The sequence below is a fragment of the Pholis gunnellus genome (assembly GCF_910591455.1).
Source record: "Pholis gunnellus genome assembly, chromosome: 14".
Classification (NCBI taxonomy): Eukaryota; Metazoa; Chordata; class Actinopteri; order Perciformes; family Pholidae; genus Pholis; species Pholis gunnellus.
Genome location: NC_136541.1, coordinates 12,501 through 35,809, shown reverse-complemented (window position 1 = coordinate 35,809; position 23,309 = coordinate 12,501). Strand labels below are relative to the sequence as shown.

The 23,309-nt window shown below is 41.0% G+C and overlaps 1 protein-coding gene across 1 annotated transcript in view; it reads left to right on the top strand.

Annotated features, from left to right (window-relative positions):
- Positions 1–650: 650 nt before the first annotated feature.
- The window catches only part of amph (amphiphysin), a gene marked incomplete at its 5' end in the record, with an annotated part of 23,037 nt that continues 378 nt past the window's right edge, over positions 651–23,309 (top strand). Inside the window, 21 exons of the mRNA XM_079173246.1 lie at positions 651–719; positions 2,884–2,964; positions 6,173–6,227; positions 6,316–6,410; positions 7,390–7,485; positions 7,579–7,686; positions 8,927–9,012; positions 10,836–10,911; positions 11,133–11,215; positions 11,778–11,916; positions 15,127–15,246; positions 15,375–15,458; positions 15,853–15,879; positions 16,146–16,169; positions 16,796–17,023; positions 19,166–19,195; positions 19,727–19,768; positions 22,141–22,191; positions 22,536–22,724; positions 22,892–22,993; positions 23,094–23,309. The exon at positions 23,094–23,309 is cut by the window's right edge and continues 378 nt beyond it. Coding sequence (XP_079029372.1) covers positions 651–719; positions 2,884–2,964; positions 6,173–6,227; positions 6,316–6,410; positions 7,390–7,485; positions 7,579–7,686; positions 8,927–9,012; positions 10,836–10,911; positions 11,133–11,215; positions 11,778–11,916; positions 15,127–15,246; positions 15,375–15,458; positions 15,853–15,879; positions 16,146–16,169; positions 16,796–17,023; positions 19,166–19,195; positions 19,727–19,768; positions 22,141–22,191; positions 22,536–22,724; positions 22,892–22,993; positions 23,094–23,198 — 1,890 coding nt within the window. The 3' untranslated portion in view covers positions 23,199–23,309. The remainder of the gene's footprint in view (positions 720–2,883; positions 2,965–6,172; positions 6,228–6,315; positions 6,411–7,389; positions 7,486–7,578; positions 7,687–8,926; positions 9,013–10,835; positions 10,912–11,132; positions 11,216–11,777; positions 11,917–15,126; positions 15,247–15,374; positions 15,459–15,852; positions 15,880–16,145; positions 16,170–16,795; positions 17,024–19,165; positions 19,196–19,726; positions 19,769–22,140; positions 22,192–22,535; positions 22,725–22,891; positions 22,994–23,093) is intronic.

The window sequence follows — 23,309 nt, the reverse complement described above, 5'->3', positions numbered from 1 at the left end:
AATGTATTTACATTTAAAGGGACAGAACAGACTGTATATTATTTATAATGAATGTATTTACATTTAAAGGGACAGTACAGACTGTATATTATTTATAATAAATGTATTTACATTTAAAGGGACAGTACAGACTGTTTATTATTTATAATAAATGTATTTACATTTAAAGGGACAGAACAGACTGTATATTATTTATAATGAATGTATTTACATTTAAAGGGACAGTACAGACTGTTTATTATTTATAATAAATGTATTTACATTTAAAGGGACAGTACAGACTGTATATTATTTATAATGAATGTATTTACATTTAAAGGGACAGTACAGACTGTATATTATTTATAATAAATGTATTTACATTTAAAGGGACAGTACAGACTGTATATTATTTATAATAAATGTATTTACATTTAAAGGGACAGTACAGACTGTTTATTATTTAAAACGACTGTTTGAGACACAGTTTCCTTCAAACAAAAGAAACTAGTTGTCTGACAAAAACAACCCAATCAGCTGACTTGTCGTCGCTTTAAAACCCGCCCACTCAAACCACACACACACACACACACACGTACACGCACACACACCTCCCCCTCCTGTCAGCTCGTCTCTCTAGTTGTTAATCCGCCTCTCTCTCTGCAGTCATCATGGCGGAAATCAAAACGGGAATCTTTGCTAAAAACGTGCAGAAAAGGCTGAACCGCGCGCAGGAGAAGGTAAGATCTGCTGCTGCTGATGATGAGGATGTGATGATGAGGATGTGATGATGAGGATGAAGCAGGTGGTGACGGTGGGCGACAGATGGAGGACGTCGGAGATATGGAGGCTGCAGGCCCGCAGTGCTTCGTGATATCATTCGTCTTTTCCGATATTCACGTTTTTTTTCATGATCAGATATTGATTCGCGCAGAGAGGGTGACGTCATGATGTTTCCGTTAAAATCAGCCCATAAAACAGTGAAATCATCAAAGTGACGGAGTGTTTGATGGCCGAAGCACACCGAGCGGATTAACGTTGATTGTAACACTTTGCTATGATGTCACATGTCACGCATGTATTTCACGTGTTTAAATAATGACGGTGAGAAGGTGTTCTCCTGATCCAAGGTCGGCAGAAGGGGATGCCCTGTATGTGGCGCGATGACGTCACTTCTGACGCAGGACCAGCTACCTGCACGTTATTTATAGGAGAGGGCTTTTGGTCTGCGGTCCCGGAATTAATTGTGTATATACATATATAATATATATATTTATTTACATATGATACTGTGTAGAAACACACACATACGTTTGATAGAAATCCTGTCCTCCAACACCACGTATTGCACCTGTCCTGCAGGTATCACTGTTCATTCTCACAGATTGTATATATTATAGTATATATATGTATGTGTGTGTATATACATATATATATATATATATATATATATATATGTATATATATACAGTGATCAGTACGTGACGTTACTGCTGTCCAGCTCCTTCCATGGGCAAACAGCCAACCAATGAGATCACAGCAAGCTGACATTTGAGAATGATCCAACCAGGAGAAGAGAGTTTTTCTTAGTGATGGTTTCAACCAGCTGTCAGGAAGTTCTGTCACACTGTTTGTTGATCAAATCTGTTTCCTAAAGATGGAACATAAGCTCCTTTGTGTTGCGTTCAGGGACACAATCAGCAGGTTGATCTGAGGTGTTGCTGGGTTTCATACACTGGGCCTATTAAATATTAAACATTTAGCAGAGTCATATTTTAAAGGTAGCTGTTTCTCGGGTACTCAAACTACAGCAAATAATCTTGCCACAAAATGACGTATAATAAACTGTATAAATACAGAGCACATTTACAGTTTATAACTGTTCTTTGGACAGTGTATGGTTTGGGTTTGGGTTAGGCCACTGACAACAGAATGTATCAACACACAATATGTACTTTTCATTTATAAGGAATTAGTGCAAATTTACAATACGAGTTAGTCATGTTAGAGAATTCTAATGTAAAACAATTTGCATTGAACATTAAAGGAGCCATGGAGCCAAAAATCTAAGTTCTGAAGTTTGATCCATTTCTTCTCTTCTATATATATATATATATATATATATATATATATATATAAACTCAACATTTTAATTTGTATTGGTCATTTTAATAATTGAAATGATAATGTAACCCCCAGCAAAATGTCTAGTTTGGTTTAGATCTGTAAAAGAATATTTTACAATTGTCTTTCTACAGTAATTTACTCCTGAGTTTGTACAATTACTATTAATTACCTTTAAAAAAACATGAAAACAATTTTTATCAACCATTTTAAGGACCTGCAATTTGAAGGAAAAACCCCTTTGAATGACTGATTTCTGTAATTTTATATGCATTCGGTCATCATGAACAAGAAAAATCTATAAAATATGAACTTACATTTAACATGAAATTACATTTAGAATTTCTCCAAATGCATTCAATTATAATATATATGAATGTAATCTTAAATAATGTTTAATTACCCGTCATTTTGACAGCAACGTTTTGAAATACTGCAAATATATGTAAATCTATGGACAGTTTATTGTTTTGTAGAAAAAAGGAAAACACCTTAGAACATTTCCTGTAAAATGACAAAGTTGTTTTTTGACTCCTTTCTGTAAAGCTGCTGTCAGGTCTTTTAAAACAGTAGACGATAACAAAGGTTTGGTGATGCTTATTGTTTTTACATTATCTTGTATCACATGTATGTTGATGATGTTTAGGGGGAGCTGAGATACAATTGTATCTATAACTGTCAACATGTAACATATTGTTGTTAAAATGTGACTGTTTAATCAGAAAAGTGGCAGTATTTATGTCAGCATTCATGAATCTGTATACCTTTGTCATTTCTCAGGTGCTGCAGAAACTTGGAAAAGCAGATGAGACCAAAGATGAGCAGTTTGAACAAGTGGTCGTAAACTTCAGGAGACAGGAGGTGAGAGGTTTACAGACCAGCATCACAACGTTTTAAATAAACTCATTGAAGCGGCTAACGACACAACACACATACAACTGTGTAGATTTCCAACCAAAACTCTGGTTAGCATGAAGACAGAAATGTGCGTGTGCATTATTTCCACCAGATGTATTTCCATTCATCATTTCCACTCAAACATTTGGTCATAAATGGATGCGTGAGCGCCCTAAAACGCCTTATTGCTTATTATAAATGTTCCAACCAGAAAAAGCCATTTAAATAATGGCTCAAATCTATATCTATATAAAATGTCTGTAGTTTAGTTTGTGTTGAAGTGGGTCTGTGGTTTAGTTTGTGTTGAAGTGGGTCTGTAGTTTAGTTTGTGTTGAAATGGGTCTGTAGTTTAGTTTGTGTTGAAGTGGGTCTGTAGTTTAGTTTGTGTTGAAGTGGGTCTGTGGTTTAGTTTGTGTTGAAGTGGGTCTGTGGTTTAGTTTGTGTTGAAGTGGGTCTGTAGTTTAGTTTGTGTTGAAGTTGGTCTGTGGTTTAGTTTGTGTTGAAGTGGGTCTGTGGTTTAGTTTGTGTTGAAGTGGGTCTGTGGTTTAGTTTGTGTTGAAGTGGGTCTGTAGTTTAGTTTGTGTTGAAGTGGGTCTGTGGTTTAGTTTGTGTTGAAGTTGGTCTGTGGTTTAGTTTGTGTTGAAGTGGGTCTGTAGTTTAGTTTGTGTTGAAGTGGGTCTGTGGTTTAGCTTGTGTTGAAGTGGGTCTGTGGTTTAGTTTGTGTTGAAGTGGGTCTGTGGTTTAGTTTGTGTTGAAGTGGGTCTGTGGTTTAGTTTGTGTTGAAGTGGGTCTGTGGTTTAGTTTGTGTTGAAATGGGTCTGTAGTTTAGTTTGTGTTGAAGTGGGTCTGTAGTTTAGTTTGTGTTGAAGTGGGTCTGTGGTTTAGTTTGTGTTGAAGTGGGTCTGTGGTTTAGTTTGTGTTGAAGTTGGTCTGTGGTTTAGTTTGTGTTGAAGTGGGTCTGTAGTTTAGTTTGTGTTGAAGTGGGTCTGTAGTTTAGTTTGTGTTGAAGTGGGTCTGTAGTTTAGTTTGTGTTGAAGTGGGTCTGTGGTTTAGTTTGTGTTGAAGTGGGTCTGTAGTTTAGTTTGTGTTGAAGTGGGTCTGTGGTTTAGTTTGTGTTGAAGTGGGTCTGTAGTTTAGTTTGTGTTGAAGTGGGTCTGTGGTTTAGTTTGTGTTGAAGTGGGTCTGTGGTTTAGTTTGTGTTGAAGTGGGTCTGTGGTTTAGTTTGTGTTGAAGTGGGTCTGTAGTTTAGTTTGTGTTGAAGTGGGTCTGTGGTTTAGTTTGTGTTGAAGTGGGTCTGTGGTTTAGTTTGTGTTGAAGTGGGTCTGTGGTTTAGTTTTTGTTGAGGTGGGTCTGTAGTTTAGTTTGTGTTGAAGAGGGTCTGTGGTTTAGTTTGTGTTGAAGTGGGTCTGTGGTTTAGTTTGTGTTGAAGCGGGTCTGTGGTTTAGTTTGTGTTGAAGCGGGTCTGTGGTTTAGTTTGTGTTGAAGCGGGTCTGTGGTTTAGTTTGTGTTGAAGCGGGTCTGTGGTTTAGTTTGTGTTGAAGCGGGTCTGTGGTTTAGTTTGTGTTGAAGCGGGTCTGTGGTTTAGTTTGTGTTGAAGCGGGTCTGTGGTTTAGTTTGTGTTGAAGCGGGTCTGTGGTTTAGTTTGTGTTGAAGTGGGTCTGTGGTTTAGTTTGTGTTGAAGCGGGTCTGTGGTTTAGTTTGTGTTGAAGCGGGTCTGTAGTTTAGTTTGTGTTGAAGTGGGTCTGTAGTTTAGTTTGTGTTGAAGTGGGTCTGTGGTTTAGTTTGTGTTGAAGTGGGTCTGGTTTAGTTTGTGTTGAAGCGGGTCTGTAGTTTAGTTTGTGTTGAAGCGGGTCTGTGGTTTAGTTTGTGTTGAAGCGGGTCTGTGGTTTAGTTTGTGTTGAAGTGGGTCTGTGGTTTAGTTTGTGTTGAAGCGGGTCTGTGGTTTAGTTTGTGTTGAAGCGGGTCTGTAGTTTAGTTTGTGTTGAAGTGGGTCTGTAGTTTAGTTTGTGTTGAAGTGGGTCTGTAGTTTAGTTTGTGTTGAAGTGGGTCTGTGGTTTAGTTTGTGTTGAAGTGGGTCTGTAGTTTAGTTTGTGTTGAAGTGGGTCTGTGGTTTAGTTTGTGTTGAAGTGGGTCTGTGGTTTAGTTTGTGTTGAAGTGGGTCTGTGGTTTAGTTTGTGTTGAAGTGGGTCTGTAGTTTAGTTTGTGTTGAAGTGGGTCTGTGGTTTAGTTTGTGTTGAAGTGGGTCTGTGGTTTAGTTTGTGTTGAAGTGGGTCTGTGGTTTAGTTTTTGTTGAGGTGGGTCTGTAGTTTAGTTTGTGTTGAAGAGGGTCTGTGGTTTAGTTTGTGTTGAAGTGGGTCTGTGGTTTAGTTTGTGTTGAAGCGGGTCTGTGGTTTAGTTTGTGTTGAAGCGGGTCTGTGGTTTAGTTTGTGTTGAAGCGGGTCTGTGGTTTAGTTTGTGTTGAAGCGGGTCTGTGGTTTAGTTTGTGTTGAAGCGGGTCTGTGGTTTAGTTTGTGTTGAAGCGGGTCTGTGGTTTAGTTTGTGTTGAAGCGGGTCTGTGGTTTAGTTTGTGTTGAAGCGGGTCTGTGGTTTAGTTTGTGTTGAAGTGGGTCTGTGGTTTAGTTTGTGTTGAAGCGGGTCTGTGGTTTAGTTTGTGTTGAAGCGGGTCTGTAGTTTAGTTTGTGTTGAAGTGGGTCTGTAGTTTAGTTTGTGTTGAAGTGGGTCTGTGGTTTAGTTTGTGTTGAAGTGGGTCTGGCTTAGTTTGTGTTGAAGCGGGTCTGTAGTTTAGTTTGTGTTGAAGCGGGTCTGTGGTTTAGTTTGTGTTGAAGTGGGTCTGTGGTTTAGTTTGTGTTGAAGCGGGTCTGTGGTTTAGTTTGTGTTGAAGCGGGTCTGTAGTTTAGTTTGTGTTGAAGTGGGTCTGTAGTTTAGTTTGTGTTGAAGTGGGTCTGTGGTTTAGTTTGTGTTGAAGTGGGTCTGTGGTGATGCTCAGCTCTCTATCAAGGACGTTTCCTTCGTTGTTGACATTAGCTCTGGCCTAGTTCAGTTCATCTTTGGCAAACATGAACCTGACTTCAGATTCACCTATAAACACACCAGAAAACTGGAGGCCGTCACGATTCACTAAACGGCTGATGTTTGTCTGTGTTATTAACCAGCTCTGTGTTTGTTCTGTCAGTCTGAAGGCTCGCGGCTGCAGAGGGAGATGAAGGCCTACATGGCTGCCATTAAAGGTGAGAAAGAGTATTTATTGTTCAGTATAGCATACATCATGTATTAAACATATATAAAAAATGAATCACTGTCTTTTTGACCCTGCAGGGATGCAGCAGGCCTCCATCAACTTGGCACAGTCTCTGCATGAAGTCTATGAACCAGACTGGCATGGAAAAGATGACATCATGGTCATTGGGAAGGTCAGAGTCATAAAATCACCCACATTACAGGACAGGTGACCAGGTCTCACTGTAACACACAGGTGACCAGGTCTCACAGGTGACCAGGTCTCACAGGTGTCCAGGTCTCACTGTAACACACAGGTGTCCAGGTCTCACTGTAACACACAGGTGACCAGGTCTCACTGTAACACACAGGTGACCAGGTCTCACTGTAACACACAGGTGACCAGGTCTCACTGTAACACACAGGTGACCAGGTCTCACAAGTGACCAGGTCTCACTGTGTCCAGGTGTGCAAGTCTTCACCAGCTAAACTGAAACACTTTTGATCTTCCAACAAAGTTTTAAACAGATTTCTGCACCGGGAACAAACTCAAATTAAACTCTAAGACTTTTTTATTATCTAAGTTTACATGTTACCAGCTTGTTGTCAAGTACATACACAAATAAATCTAACTTTGTCCCGGCCCTCAGTGACTGATACCGGTTCACGAGACACCCTTAAGCGTCTATATGAGACGCACCAGTCTTTCAAATGTAAACCTCTCCGCGTCATCATTAGATGCTCCGGGGGAAAGGGGAGAGGAGGTGGATGTATCAAACAAACACGGGACTTTCAACCAGGAGACCAGTGTTGAGTCCTTTTGAACTGATGTTTATGTTACGTTGTTACGTTTGACTTAGTTTAGGCAGTTATTTTAAGCCCAACCACAATGTTTTCCCTTGTGACTGGGAGCTTTGTTGTTGGTGGCAACAGCTCCTCCTACAGGGTCTATTAAGTCAAAGTGGTCCGAGGTTACGGCCCAGAAGAGTTCTTCACTGAAGCTATGAATTGGCCACAACAGACCTGGAGTAGTACTCTAGTCTCTCTGCTGGCCGGCTTTAACCCAAAGCCCAAACGAGGCATGCTGATCGCTGGCGTTGTAGATCTTACAGAATAACTTCAAAGTTTTGATTTGTTGCTATGCTAACATGAGTTGTTATGTGATTCCTGCAGGACTGTGATGCAATGTGGGAAGACTTTCATAACAAACTGGTGGACTCCACGTTGTTGAACCTGGATGAGTACCTGCTACAGTTTCCTGACCTCAAAGTAACAAACACTTTGTCTTTTGATTCAAAAATCAATCCCAGAGTTGATCTAGAAACTCATTCATCTAAAAACTGAAACTTTGTGACATTTCAGACTCGTGTGGCCAAACGAAGTCGGAAACTCATCGACTATGACAGCGCTCGTCATCACGTCGAAACCCTGCAGGTGTCAGGGATGAAGAACGACCGCAAGATGATGAAGGTGAACCCTTGTGTGATTAAACAGGGAGATTAGAACTTCAGTGACCAGGTTCTGTGTGTCACCTGTTCAGGTTCTGAATGTCACCTGTGCAGGTTCTGAATGTCACCTGTTCAGGTTCTGAGTGTCACCTGTTCAGGTTCTGTGTGTCACCTGTTCAGGTTCTGAATGTCACCTGTTCAGGTTCTGAGTGTCACCTGTTCAGGTTCTGAATGTCACCTGTTCAGGTTCTGAATGTCACCTGTTCAGGTTCTGTGTGTCACCTGTTCAGGTTCTGAATGTCACCTGTTCAGGTTCTGAGTGTCACCTGTTCAGGTTCTGAATGTCACCTGTTCAGGTTCTGAATGTCACCTGTTCAGGTTCTGAATGTCACCTGTGCAGGTTCTGAATGTCACCTGTTCAGGTTCTGAATGTCACCTGTGCAGGTTCTGAATGTCACCTGTTCAGGTTCTGAATGTCACCTGTTCAGGTGCTGAGTGTCACCTGTTCAGGTGCTGAGTGTCACCTGTTCAGGTTCTGAGTGTCACCTGTTCAGGTTCTGTGTGTCACCTGTTCAGGTTCTGAATGTCACCTGTGCAGGTTCTGAATGTCACCTGTGCAGGTTCTGAATGTCACCTGTTCAGGTTCTGAATGTCACCTGTTCAGGTGCTGAGTGTCACCTGTTCAGGTTCTGAATGTCACCTGTTCAGGTTCTGAGTGTCACCTGTTCAGGTTCTGAATGTCACCTGTTCAGGTTCTGAGTGTCACCTGTTCAGGTTCTGTGTGTCACCTGTTCAGGTTCTGAATGTCACCTGTTCAGGTTCTGAGTGTCACCTGTTCAGGTTCTGAATGTCACCTGTTCAGGTTCTGAATGTCACCTGTGCAGGTTCTGAATGTCACCTGTTCAGGTTCTGAATGTCACCTGTGCAGGTTCTGAATGTCACCTGTTCAGGTTCTGAATGTCACCTGTGCAGGTTCTGAATGTCACCTGTTCAGGTTCTGAGTGTCACCTGTTCAGGTGCTGAGTGTCACCTGTTCAGGTTCTGAGTGTCACCTGTTCAGGTTCTGTGTGTCACCTGTTCAGGTTCTGAGTGTCACCTGTTCAGGTTCTGAATGTCACCTGTGCAGGTTCTGAATGTCACCTGTGCAGGTTCTGAATGTCACCTGTTCAGGTTCTGAATGTCACCTGTTCAGGTGCTGAGTGTCACCTGTTCAGGTTCTGTATGGAGTACATTTTATTAAACAAACGTATTATTGTTTGAAGGCAGAAGAAGAGTTGAAAAAGGCTCAGAGAGTGTTTGATGAGTTGAACGTCGGTCTGCAGGATGAACTACCGAGTCTCTGGGACAGGTGAGTCAGATACACACCTGCCTAATAGCTGATGACGAAATGTTGCTTTGTGTATGTTAAACAATGCAAATAACAATACTATTTTTAAAATGTTATCAATAGTCCTAATTGTTCTATACTTATCCTGCTGTTATTGGTGCTACAGCTATTAAAGAACACGAGTGTTGGTAAAGAATGTGAGAACATGGAAATATATTTTCATAGTTGGTTGTTTATAATAATGGTAATAATATAAAGAAATGCGGGAGGTTTGGCCGATCCGATCCCGATCCATCTTCAATGCGTTTTGGGTGCATTTACACCTGTACATTTCACTATTTCAGGGTTAGGGGGGTAGACGGAGAATAATTCACAAATAAAAACACTGGTTTCTAAAAACCGTTTTGAACGGAAAGAGGAGAAGAAAACGGCTAAATCAGTCCGGCGTGGCTGCCGGTAAAATTCCTGCTCTGCCCATCACGCATTTTAATGCAAGGCATGATGATAATAATAATAATAATAATAATAATAATAATAATACTTTTATTTGTAAAAATGATTTAAAAAGCAAAATATGTGAAAAAGTGCTTTTCATACAATTAAAGAAGACAATATGCAAACAGTTAACACAATATTATGATCACAAAAGAATAATAAAACGACAGCAAAGACAATAAAAAGTCTGAAAGAGTGATATTCTTTACTTAAAAGAAGATCCCAGGTTTTTATAGCCGGGCCTGAACATAACCGGCCTGGTTGCCTTTAATGACCTTCCAGGACCTTCAGGCTCGTAGGAAGTCAGAAGGTCCGCTTTATATTCTGGAGCTAGCCCCCTACGAGCCTTAAAAGTTATTAAGGCTATATATATATATATAACATTTTTAAATCCACTTTAAGATGGACTGAGAGCCGATGAAGTGATTTTAAAGTGTGATGTGTTCTCTCCTCTGAACTCTGGTTGCAGCGTTTTCAATGAGCTGAAGTCTGTTGAGGTTTTGTTGCGTGTGGCATGAGTGCATTGCAGTAATAACCGGGACAAATTGAATGCATGAATTCCTGTTTCCAAGGCCTCTGCAGATACAAATGAACTAACAGACAACAACATTAATATCCTGGTCAAAGTTAAGGTGCCAAACGTAATACTGAGGTTTCTGCATTGTTAGATGAGAGGGGACCAAGATGGGAAGAAATATGATTCCATGATAATAATCTCAGAGTTTAAAAAGGTTTTTACAAAGTCTTTACGCTTTTCTTTGTACACTGGAATCATATTTAATAGTGAGTTCATACAGTCAACTCAAGTGATAAACTGACAAATGGAGGATGTGGGTTTGCAGTGGAGCCTGAACTCATTCACTGTCAGCAGCTGAGCGTGGTCCTCTTTGTGTTTGTTGCCTTCAATCTGACTGCAATTATTCTCACATTTCAAACAGAAATGTAACTATGATCACAACATGTGACTGAATCAAACAATGCTCCCTGATAATAGACCTGAGTCAGCGTCTAGTTACACTTATAGTACAATTAAAGCATTTCATTGAAAGTCAAACATCTTTGATTGGCTTAGTTCCTTAAAACAAATGTTAGAAAAAAGATCCACAAGATACTGCAGAAGATTCAGGAGCTGAGTCTCTGAATGGGAACTCATCCTGACTGTTTCCATCAGATGTTCATGAGCTGACGGACCTTCTAGCACTGCTTCTTCCTGCACTATCGAGACTTCCTCTTGTAAAATGTGTGCCGATCCACAGAAGAAGAGTTTAATCAACAACGTTTAGATCATCTGGAGAACAACAATGACATAAAATCACTAACAATCAAAAACTGTTCTTTCACTTCTGTAGCCGGGTTGGTTTCTACATCAGCACCTATAAGAGTGTAACCAATTTAGAGGCCAAATTTCACCGCGAGATCTCTCAGGTGAGTGTGTGTGTGTGTGTGTGTGTGGGGGGGGGGGGGGGGACTACTTTGTTTTTACGATTAGAACAATACGAACGTTTTAAAGCTTATACTGTTCAGTCTGACTCATGACAGCACATGTTACATGGGGAGAGGTGAACTTGTTATGTTTCTTCTATATATTATTATTATTATATTACATATACTATATATATATATATAATCTATATGTTCCCCTTCAGGTGTGTAGGCAGCTGTATGAGGTGATGACCCAACTGGCTGAGCAGCACTCTGACAAAATGTTCACCATCCAAGGAGCACCGAGGTCAGTTTTCATTTTTAAACGTTATCGTAGTTTTGTAAAATATTTGATTTTATTTCACGAAAATGATGAAGTGTGTATTTTTCTGTGTGATGGAATCCTCTTTCAGATTGTTATAATGCTTTGAGAATGTTCAGTCCATTGATCTCAGTTAACTGGGTCACATCTGTGTGTTTTAATGTTATGTCTTCAGAGATGATGTGAAGTTGTAGTGATATGTGCGTCTAAAACATTCATGTTTTGCTACTTAGAAACAGATACAATCACCATCTACTGAGTCTAACCTGTTAGATCTATTGTTGGAAACTTATGCACAACATCACAGAAAGATTTCCAGTTCATGTTTCCTTAAACAATGTTAAGTTTATGTTTGTGGGACAATAAACGTGTTCATTCAGATGAAAGTATATCGGGACAGTGAGATAAGGAAAGCCAGTTGTACGCTTTAGTCCACTTTATGGCATTACATTTAAAGACCTGCTATACAGGTGTCTGTTTATAACATCTGACACTGGCCATCAGAAGACTCTGACACCAGGTGATCACATGAATTCTTGTCCCGCAGTGATTCAGGACCACTGCGACTCGCCAGAACCCCATCACCACCAGAAGATGAGAGTCCACCTGAGAGTCCAGACACCAGCTCTAATCACATGCTCCGCCCTGTCTCACCTGGACCACCGCGGCCCAAATCCCCTATACAGGTAGATCTCATGCTTATTCATTCCAGATTCACAGCATAGGTAGATGTAATTGTAAATGGACCGAGATCCCCATCACAGTAGATCTAATCCTAACTGGATCCAGATCTTCATCATGGGTAGATCCAACCCTATCTTGATACAATTATTCAGCACAGGTTGATCAAATCCTAACTGGATGCAGATCTCAGTAACAATTAGATCAAATCCTGACTGGATCCAGGTCTTCATCATGGATATATGTTATCAGTACTTGATCCAGATCTCGTCACAGGTAGATCCCACCCTATCTGGATCCAGATCTCACCACAGGTTGATCCCACCCTATCTGGATCCAGATCTCACCACAGGTTGATCCCACCCTATCTGGATCCAGATCTCACCACAGGTAGATCCCACCCTATCTGGATCCAGATCTCACCACAGGTTGATCCAACCCTATCTGGATCCAATTCTTCATCACAGTTAGATTTAATCTTAACTGGATCCAGGTCTTCATCATGGATATATGTTATCTGTACTTGATCCAGATCTCCATCACAGGGAGATCTAATCCTAACTCGATCCAGATCTCCATCGGAGGTTTAAAACAAATGTTATTGGTCTAGAAAAATTAAATATTGACTGAGAATATTTGTCTCATAATAAGACAATAGTGATTGATAGATAATTATATAGTGATATATATGTATAACAATGATTGGTTGATAGAAGTGATTGGTGGATTATTTAAGAGTGATTGATAAATAACTATGTTGTAACCTCTGTACCAGTAGATATAGTGTTTCTATATATTTTACTTTAATCAGATCTGTTTGTTGGTTCACTGAACTGTTGGAACTTCACAGTAACTTTATGTGACTGTTTTTCTTTGCTGCCCTCTTTTTGTCTGTTAACTGGTGAGTGAACATGTAACATTTGTCTGTTTTACTGTATGTGTTGAGTGAATTTATAACACCAGAGGTGTTCTATACAGTAGAGTTGATGCTGAGATTAGAATAGTTAAGGTCACGAGACACTGACTCAGTGTTAGCCTTCAATAGCATTTACATGTTTGTCAAAGGCATTTGGACAAATATGTGTGTATATATGTAATGTATGTGTATATATGTCGTGTGTGTATGTTTATGTCATGCTACCACCCAATATGAAGGGGTGGTAAATTGGTGTTGCTTGGCTGAGGAATGTTGAAAGAAGCCGGTTGATGGATGTTAAAAGGTGTCATTTATTAACCAAATTCAACAAAATGATGTTAAGCTGAGCAAAAAAAACAAAGCAACAACACATTAATGAAAGCTATAGTAATAATAATATCAGTGGGTGTCAGCAGGGACATGGCAGAAGGCACGACCAGGGTCCAGGTAAAACCACGTTCCATAGAAACCTGTAAGGAGAAAAGGCACAAAGACTCCGGGGAAGAAGCAACATTAGTATTGTGCATTAATGGGACATGAATATAAAGAAGAGAGGAGGAGAGAGGAGCTCAGTGTATCAAAGGAAGTCCTCCAGCAGTCTGGGTCTATAGCAGCATATCTAGTGCTGATCCAAGGCAAACCTGAACCAGCCCTAACTATAAACCTGAACCAGCCCTAACTATAAACCTGAGCCAGTCCTAACTATAAACCTGAGACAGTCCTAACTATAAACCTGAACCAGCCCTAACTATAAACCTGAACCAGTCCTAACTATAAACCTGAGCCAGCCCTAACTATAAACCTGAACCAGCCCTAACTATAAACCTGAACCAGTCCTAACTATAAACCTGAGCCAGCCCTAACTATGAACCTGAGCTAGACCTAACTATAAACCTGAGCCAGCCCTAACTATAAACCTGAACCAGTCCTAACTATAAACCTGAGCCAGCCCTAACTATAAACCTGAACCAGTCCTAACTATAAACCTGAGCCAGCCCTAACTATAAACCTGAGCCAGTCCTAACTATAAACCTGAGCCAGCCCTAACTATGAACCTGAACCAGTCCTAACTATAAACCTGAGCCAGCCCTAACTATGAACCTGAGCTAGACCTAACTTTAAACCTGAGCCAGCCCTAACTATAAACCTGAGCCAGCCCTAACTATAAACCTGAGCCAGTCCTAACTATAAACCTGAGCCAGCCCTAACTATGAACCTGAGCTAGACCTAACTATAAACCTGAGCCAGCCCTAACTATAAACCTGAACCAGCCCTAACTATAAACCTGAGCCAGTCCTAACTATAAACCTGAGCCAGTCCTAACTATAAACCTGAACCAGCCCTAACTATAAACCTGAACCAGCCCTAACTATAAACCTGAGCCAGCCCTAACTATAAACCTGAGCCAGTCCTAACTATAAACCTGAGCCAGTCCTAACTATAAACCTGAGCCAGTCCTAACTATAAACCTGCCAGTCTTAACTGTAAGCGTTATCAAAAAGGAAAGTCTGAAGCCCTCCGGACTGATACTGGAATCTGGTTCCACAGAAGAGGAGCTTGATAGCTGAAAACTCTGGTTCTTGTTCTACTTTTTAAGACTCTAGGAACCACAAGTAACCCTGAATTTAGGGAGCGCAGCTCTCTAGTAGGATAATATGGTTCTATAACCATGGTTCAAAAGATCACTGCAGACCTTCACACCCTGGACACAAGCTGTTCTAGCTCCTCCCCTCTGGTAGACGCTACAGAGCTCTGTACACCAAACCACCAGACACAGGAACAGCTTCTCTCCAGTGGCCGTCACTCTCATGAACAATAAATAAGTAATATTCCACTACTACCTCTTTTTGCACTATTGTATTATATATATATATATACACTTTTTTTTGGATATATTTATACTTATATTATATATAGCTGTTAAATGTTTATACCTACATCTGTTCTACTTTTTTTGCGTATGCATACATGGCCAATAAAGCTGATTCTGATTCTGATAAGCTCCTTAAGATATGATGGTGCGTGACCAATTAGGGCTTTATAGGTAAACGGAAGGATTTTGAATTATATTCTAGATTAGAGGGAGCCAGTGCACAGAAGCTAATACAGGAGTAATATGATCTCTTCTTAGTGCTGCAGCATTCTGGATCAACTGAAGAGTCTTCAGATACCTGTTAGAGCAGCCTGATGATAAGCAATTGCAATAATTCTGTTCAATTATAGCCCAAAATCCCAAATCACAAATTAGCCTCAGAGGACTTTACAATTTATACAACATACATCTCTGTTTTTTTGGCAGCTTAAAAAGGGGCCGCCGGTGCCTCCACCACCAAAAGCCACACCTACCAAGGAGGTGGCAGAAGAGCAGATCATTGACCTGTTTGGAGGAGATTTTTTACCAGCACCTTCACCATCGCAGGTCTGTGGAGTCCTCTTCTGTGTTCATTCACATTTCCTAAAACAAACAAATGCATGAAGTGTGTGTGTTTTTATACACTTGCTTACCTCTTTGTGTGGTGTTGTTGTTGTTGCTGCTGCTGCCCACAGCCCAATGAAAGACCAGGAGAATCTCTTCTCGACATGGACTTTGATGCTTTTCAGCCAGATGAAAGTGTTTCTCCGATACCACAGGTTCTCTTTAACTGACATTCACATTTCACTTGCAACAGTTTGAACCAGAGTACTCAAGAACACTGGAACATGTTTGATTGGACAAAGCAATGCCAGAACGTCAAGTTGCACCAACAAAATGGTCTGGTGACTAAGAGACTGAAGCAGATCACTACAGAAACCTGCTGATTTACCTGCTCTCAGCATATTTCATTTGACACAGTAGACGGGTCACTGATCACCTGCTTATGGAATCTGTTGAGTTTTGTGTTCAAATGAGAGTTAATCTCTCGATGCTGTAGCAAAATATAAAAAATAAGTAACATAGACAATAATCATGAAAATAATATGTTGATATTTATCTGGTATGTGTTTATAATATGAGCCACATGAACATGTGCTCTGCCTCTTTCAGACTGCTGTGCCTTGGGATATGTGGTCGGTAAGTAAAGTCTTCTGTCTTAATTGTAGTTGTTAAAAGATATGAATTCACACTGCACAATGAATAACATCTTTTAAATTTATGATGTGATCATTTTTAGAGTTAGATATATTTGGAGATTGGGGTATGAATGTAAAAGTGAAGTTAGTGTAGTAACTTTACAAATCAATACTTTTCTAAAAATGAATAAATGAATACATTACACCAGTACACAGATCACAGTAGATGTCTCTGAACCATCTTCTACGCTTTTCTGATTTTTTTAGGCAAACGCCCAAACAGCTCAACCTGTAAGTACACACCTGTTACACACTGGTTACACACTGGTTACACACTGGTTCATCACTAAAACACAATGAATTATTAATGAAGAGTGAGTTTTAATTTCAACTCACTGTCCCCACGCTGATGATATTCACCATGTAGAACATCAATATTATAACATGTTCACCCTGTAGAACATCAGTAAAATCACATGTTCACCCTGTAGAACATCAGTAAAATCACATGTTCACCCTGTAGAACATCAGTAAAATCACATGTTCACCCTGTAGAACATCAGTAAAATCACATGTTCACCCTGTAGAACATCAGTAAAATCACATGTTCACCCTGTAGAACATCAGTAAAATCACATGTTCACCCTGTAGAACATCAGTAAAATCACATGTTCACCCTGTAGAACATCAGTCAGGAACTAACGGATTTGTTAAGTAGAAAACTGAGTCATGCATCTCTTAGTTAGACAGTCTGATCATAGTTGTATTCTGTGTGCAACCTGTCTAGATTCTCACATCATTCCTGTCTTGGTCTTAAAAAACACACACACTGTGTATTTGCATCCAGTTTGACTCAGAACTGTGGGTTTAGAGCAGGGGCGTTAAACTTTAACACTACATTTCCTTCTTTTCCCAAGCAGCCTGCAGACACCAGCTTCGTCGCCAACTGGTCCGCTGACTTTGGTTCAGTGTCAGCAAATGAAGATGCTGCTCCAGGAGTGGAGGCCCCTGCTGTAGGGCCGGAGGGGGCACAGGGTGGGGCACATGGGGCTCAGGACTTGCCCCAGACAGACGGCTGGCAGCCTGGTGCAGACACAGCTACACCTCCTCAGGACAGTGAGGTAGCCACAGCAGCTGAAGATGAGGTTAGCAGCTGGAACTCTCAAACTAACCCCGACCTTCATTCCTCTGCAGTTAGAGGTGATGAAGTTGAGACAAGGCTGTCAGACTCAGTGGGAGTTGCAGGGCAGGAAGATCGCAGGAAGTCCACCCCAGGACTGATATTCACCAATGAGTATGGTGAACAGATTGAGGACAGTACAGAGGACAGAGGGGACAAGTGGTCCAGGTCTCCAGATGGGTCTGGGTCTGAATATGAGACCGCTGAGGAGTGGGGAGATGGAGGTCAAGGGGGAGGCTGGGCGAGTGCCGATGATGAACTTTCATATGAAGATTTTCCCCCAGTGAATGTCTCAGAGGGGTTGGGTTGTGGATATGATGGTGTAGCAGCAGATCGTTCTCAATCAGTAGAACAAGATTCCCCAGAGAGCGATGCAGCAAACAGAAACTGTTCAGAAGAAGAAGAGCTGCCAGGAAAAGTAACTGATCTCAAATCAGTTTACAGAGATCCTTTTGCTGAAACACAGGGAGGAGGTGCGTTTGATGCAGATCCTTTTGCTGAAACACAGGGAGGAGGTGCGTTTGATGCAGATCCTTTTGCTGAAACACAGGGAGGAGGTGCGTTTGAATCAGTTCCCTTTGTTGAAACACAGGGAGGAGGTGCGTTTGATGCAGATCCTTTTGCTGAAACACAGGGAGGAGGTGCATTTGATGCAGATCCTTTTGCTGAAACACAGGGAGGAGGTGCGTTTGATGCAGATCCTTTTGCTGAAACACAGGGAGGAGGTGCGTTTGATGCAGATCCTTTTGCTGAAACACAGGGAGGAGGTGCGTTTGATTCAGTTCCCTTTGTTGAAACACAGGGAGGAGGTGCGTTTGATGCAGATCCCTTTGTTGAAACACAGGGAGGAGGTGCGTTTGATGCAGATCCTTTTGCTGAAACACAGGGAGGAGGTGCGTTTGATTCAGTTCCCTCACCTGAAACACAGGGAGGAGGTGCGTTTGATTCAGATCCTTTTGCTGAAACACAGGGAGGTGCATTTGATTCAGTTCACTCACCTGTAACACAGGGAGGAGGTGCGTTTGATTCAGATCCCTCACCTGAAACACAGGGAGGAGGTGCGTTTGATTCAGATCCTTTTGCTGAAACACAGGGAGGAGGTGCGTTTGATTCAGATCCTTTTGCTGAAACACAGGGAGGAGGTGCGTTTGATGCAGATCCTTTTGCTGAAACACAGGGAGGAGGTGCGTTTGATTCAGATCCTTTTGCTGAAACACAGGGAGGAGGTGCGTTTGATTCAGATCCTTTTGCTGAAACACAGGGAGGAGGTGCGTTTGATTCAGATCCCTCACCTGAAACACAGGGAGGAGGTGCGTTTGATTCAGATCCTTTTGCTGAAACACAGGGAGGAGGTGCGTTTGATTCAGATCCTTTTGCTGAAACACAGGGAGGAGGTGCGTTTGAATTAGAACCTTTTGCTCAGACACAGTTTGGAGACAAGGGGGGTGGTTTTGAATTTGATCCATTTGCTGCGACCTCAGGAGAAGGTGGACTTGTGCCCACTTGGGATGGAAGAGGTGGGTGGGATACAGACCCTTTTGCCAGCACTTTCCCAGCAGCCTCTTCAGGGACGGAGGGTCCTGCCTCCAACGCCGTGTCCTGGCAGGAAGTTAGTCACAACAGTGGCTTCGGCTCTTCTGTCACTCAACAAAACTTTGCTTCTGCTGCTTTCTCTGGAACAGCAGAGGGAATTAAAGATGTAATCCTTACCAGAATTCACAAAGAACCAGAAAATTCAGACATGTCCGAAGATGAGTCTGCAAACCGGAGATTTGGGAAGTTGTACCAAGAGCTAGACACAGAAAAGGAAGAGGTACTTGACTTCCTCCCGTCTTCGTTGTGGTAGATTAGTATAGGGTAGAATAGAAACAAATGAAAACCCATTTTCTGTCTTCTACCTTCCCACAGTTTGAGAACCGAAGTGAAAGTAGTTGTCCTGAAACCTGGATCCCAGCCTGAGCTCCTCCCACTTCTCCTCTTGCCTGCTTTGTCTGCTTGTTCATTTGATTCTTTCATTCACACATCGAGTCTATCGTTACAGCTCATCTTAGACTTGTTTCACCTGGAAGCTTCAAACACTAATTTGTGTCTTTGCAATTCAATTTAGGTGATCAATGCATTTAATGGATTTTCACAGGTAATCTTTCAAACTAAACTTGAATTTGAACCCATTCTCCATCGAAACATTAAAATTAGCAGCTTGCAGAGATTAATTCATCTGTTCTGATTACAGTTTACACATATTTTAGTTGCAGATTGTTCAGAGCTATTTCAGTCAACAGGGACTTCTGATATTAGTTAACTGTAATTTTAGCTTTTACCATTCAGCCTTCCAGCTATAAGTGTCAATCTTTCAGATGTTCGTTAACTGTCAGTGGCCAGGTCTAACTACTGAACTTATCTGTTTCGTCTTTGAGTGGAACAAATAGGTCAGAGCAGAGGTCAGAGGTTACTGCTGATGTTAGTTACTTTAAAGTAGACATTGACCCTAACTGCATGCTAACATCATCAGACCCTCGGAAGCCTTAATCCCTGTACGTCCTGTATCTTCATATTCTCTAAAGACTCTTCTTCTCTTCTGTGAATGAAAAACAATCATGTATTTCCAGATCGTGATTGTCAGTTGTGACTCTTCTTCTTCTCTGCTTTTGACACATGCTCCCTGAAGGATGCCACTGCCCCATCATTCTTTGCTGATTTTGATAAGATGGTGAGTTTTAAATTTAAGTACATCTTGCGACTTGTAATGGTCTATTCATTTATTTTATGTACTCTTCTGTTCAGCAGTTCTATCCTTTTTTTGCAATAGACATTATACTTTTTTCCCACATTTGTGCCAAGTGTATCTCTTCTTACTGTTTGATCCACAGTGCTTTGTAACCTCAGAAATATAATCTGATCGGTATAATCGGTACTGCAGAAATGAAAACCAAATGCATACGGATCAATTAGTTTTCATTTATATAGAACAGACGGAAGTGAAAGTGTCAGACAGACACAATCCTGCTGCTGGGGCAACTTTGGTAAAGTATTTTTATTATAAAAACAACAAACACGTCTGTATTACTCTGTTCCAAAAGGCAACAGGTCAAAATAAGGATCATCTTTTAAGCTATTAAACTAAAAATATTAAATAAGTAGAATAATAGAAAAGGAGCAGTATTTCAATTAGCTTAACCTTGAATAGATATTCACCCAAACATTGATGTATTGCAGTGCGATAGTGTGACATAAATGTAACATGGCTAAAGCACACGGAGTAAATATTTGGAGTTATTAGTTATATCTGAGCAGTACTATGGAATATGGCCATAAAGCCAAGCCAATGTAAATGCAGATTGCTTCTGTAATTGTTGTATCCCGTTCTGTTTTTGCATCTAATGTGGTGATAAGGACGAGGTCTACTTCTTCCTGCTTGCAGCGATAGGCACATCTATGCGTTAGCTTGTTGTGTTAACCGCATTGCATTTTTTTGCTAACGGCCTACAGCTAAAAGATTTCGGACAGAACTTTGACTTGTGGACTTTGGTTCTGTATTACGTGCATCATTCTAATATACCATTAGACCCCGTACTAGACGCTTCTGCACAAATAGACAAACTGTTACAGCCAAAGCTAGTATGTATTAAAACATTATTTAAAAAAGATTTACTTTCTGTTTTTGCATCATTTATAAATATTAAACTAGTTCTTATTTCACCTATCCACCATTCTGCTGGCATTTCTATTTTTGGTAATAATGGTATCAGTGAACTGGTTGGTTGCATCTGGTTTGATCGATAGATATAATTGAGTATCATCTGCATAACAATGGAAGTTTATGGAGTGTTTGCTGATAATATTGCCTAAAGGAACCCTATATAATGTGAATAAAATTGGTCTAAGCACAGAACATTGTGGAACTCCATGACTAACGTTGGTGTTCATCGAGGTTTTATCGTTTACAAACTGAGATTGATCTGATAAATAGGACTTAAACCAGTTTAGTGTGTTTCCTTTAATGCCAATCAAATGATCTAGTCTCTGTAACGGGATGTAATGGCTATAAAGACAGATTGATAATATCAAGTAACGAGGTGCTAACTACAGGTAAAACGTCTTTAAGCAGCCTAGTCGGGATAAGAGACGGGTAGAAGGTGTAGACGTAGAAATTGTTGAAGTCAGTTGGTGAAGGTCGATGGAAGAAAAGCCAGGTTTTTGCGGGTTTGCAAATTAAAGGTGTTGTGTATGGTATGGGCAGTACTTTCAACTTTTATGCAGGTTGAGATGAAGAACACAAGCAGAGATGAAGGCTGGATGAGTATTCATGAATGGTTCATTTAGACATGTAGAATTCTGATTGACCATCTTTCTTTACAAAAGAATGAAGTTACCGCAGACTCAACCGACGCTCCAGAACCCTCCGTGACAAAAGCTGCTGAGGAACAAGACAAGCCTTCATCTCCCCCAGCTAGTGAGAAGCTTCCAGCGCCACCTGCTGGTGAGGAACCTCCAGCGCCACCTGCTGGTGAGGAACCTCCAGCGCCACCTGCTGGTGAGGAGCTTCCAGCGCCACCTGCTGGTGAGGAACCTCCGGCGCCACCTGCTAGTGAGGAACCTCCGGCGCCACCTGCTAGTGAGGAACCTCCAGCGCCACCTGCTAGTGAGGAACCTCCAGCGCCACCTGCTGGTGAGGAGCTTCCAGCACCACCAGCAGGGGGAGCTGAAGGAGAGTTGGAGGAATTTAGAGCTAACTCTGTTGGTGAGGAAGATACGGCAGAAAGTTCTGGCAGCCTGAAGGAAGACAAGCCTGATGTGAGTGGAAGTGTTTATCACAAACACTAAATACTCACTAGCCATCATCATCATCATCATCATCATCATCATCATCATCATTCAATTCAATTTTATTTTATCCCCAACCCTATCTAACATGGAAATTGTGGGAAATATTTTTGTAATAAATATGTTTGTCCAAAATACAAACTGATGTGTTCTGAGTAATATCAATATATTTTAATACATTTAAACTAATATGCAGCAGAATGTGTGTTAACTCCGTATGTGACTGTTCCTAATGAAATCATTTCTGTTTGCAAACAGATTCCTCCTGCTGACGAAGCTAAAACATCTCCAGGTGAAGCAGCTCCATCGGTAACTATCACTCAACTTTCATTATTATCAAAACAAGCATTGAAAGCATTCAAGTTAATCATTGTGTTTCAATTGTGAATGGGTCTGTAATAATCAATAATCAATTCAAACCCAGTGTCTGAAAGTATTAACCCTTAACATGACAATCAACTAACCCAATCAGACACTACAACACGTTCTTCATTGTATTTTAAACTATGATCAGTAACGTGGAGATACAATACATAATTAATTTAGATGAATTAAGTATAAAACATTTAGTTGTGCTTCTCTATTTATTTATTATTATAACTCAGAGAAAGTGAACGGTTACTAATGTGAGATTACATTTTTTTTTACTTCAGGAAAAGATGCCAATCCCCTCCGTGGTGATCGAACCGGCCTCCAGTAATGAAGGAGATGACGACCGTGATGCTGACATCATCTCTCCCACTGCCATCAGTGACAACGGTGTAACAGCTGAAAACCAGACTATCAAACACATGAGTCCATCTGGTGGAGTGTCGGGACTCCCTGATGACTTCCTCTACAAGGCGGGTCTTCCTCCAGCAACCAACTTCTAACGTTTAAAGCAGAACACTATAAAATACACAGTTGATGTGCTGTAATGTTTTTGTGCTGTAATGTTTTTTTCAACAGAAATAGTTTACATGCTCAACCTGTTGTCAGCAGAGGGGTGATGATGTTTTTCTTCCTGCAGGTGGAGACAATGCATGACTTTGAGGCTGCAAATTCAGATGAGCTGGAACTTAAAAGAGGTGATGTGGTCTTGGTGGTTCCCACTGCTTCAGTAGAGGATCAGGTGAGAAGTGGTGGTGAGACACCAGCATACAGGAAGGAAGGAATGAACATAATGTCAACAGTAATTCAGGCTGATTGTAATTTTGTGGTTGTTGTTGCAGGATGCCGGCTGGCTCACAGGAATCAAAGAAAGTGAGTGGTTAATACTTGGTGCTGGTGCTCACAAAGGACTATTCCCAGAAAACTTTATACAGCGTTTGGAGTAAGAAGTCTCTTCAGCTTGTGGAGAGAAATGAGCAGAAGTTTGAGACATCTGTGTCCAAGCTGTCCAGTCAGCGTGTAGCCGACACCTAAAACACCTTGTAACCCGCTGCAGC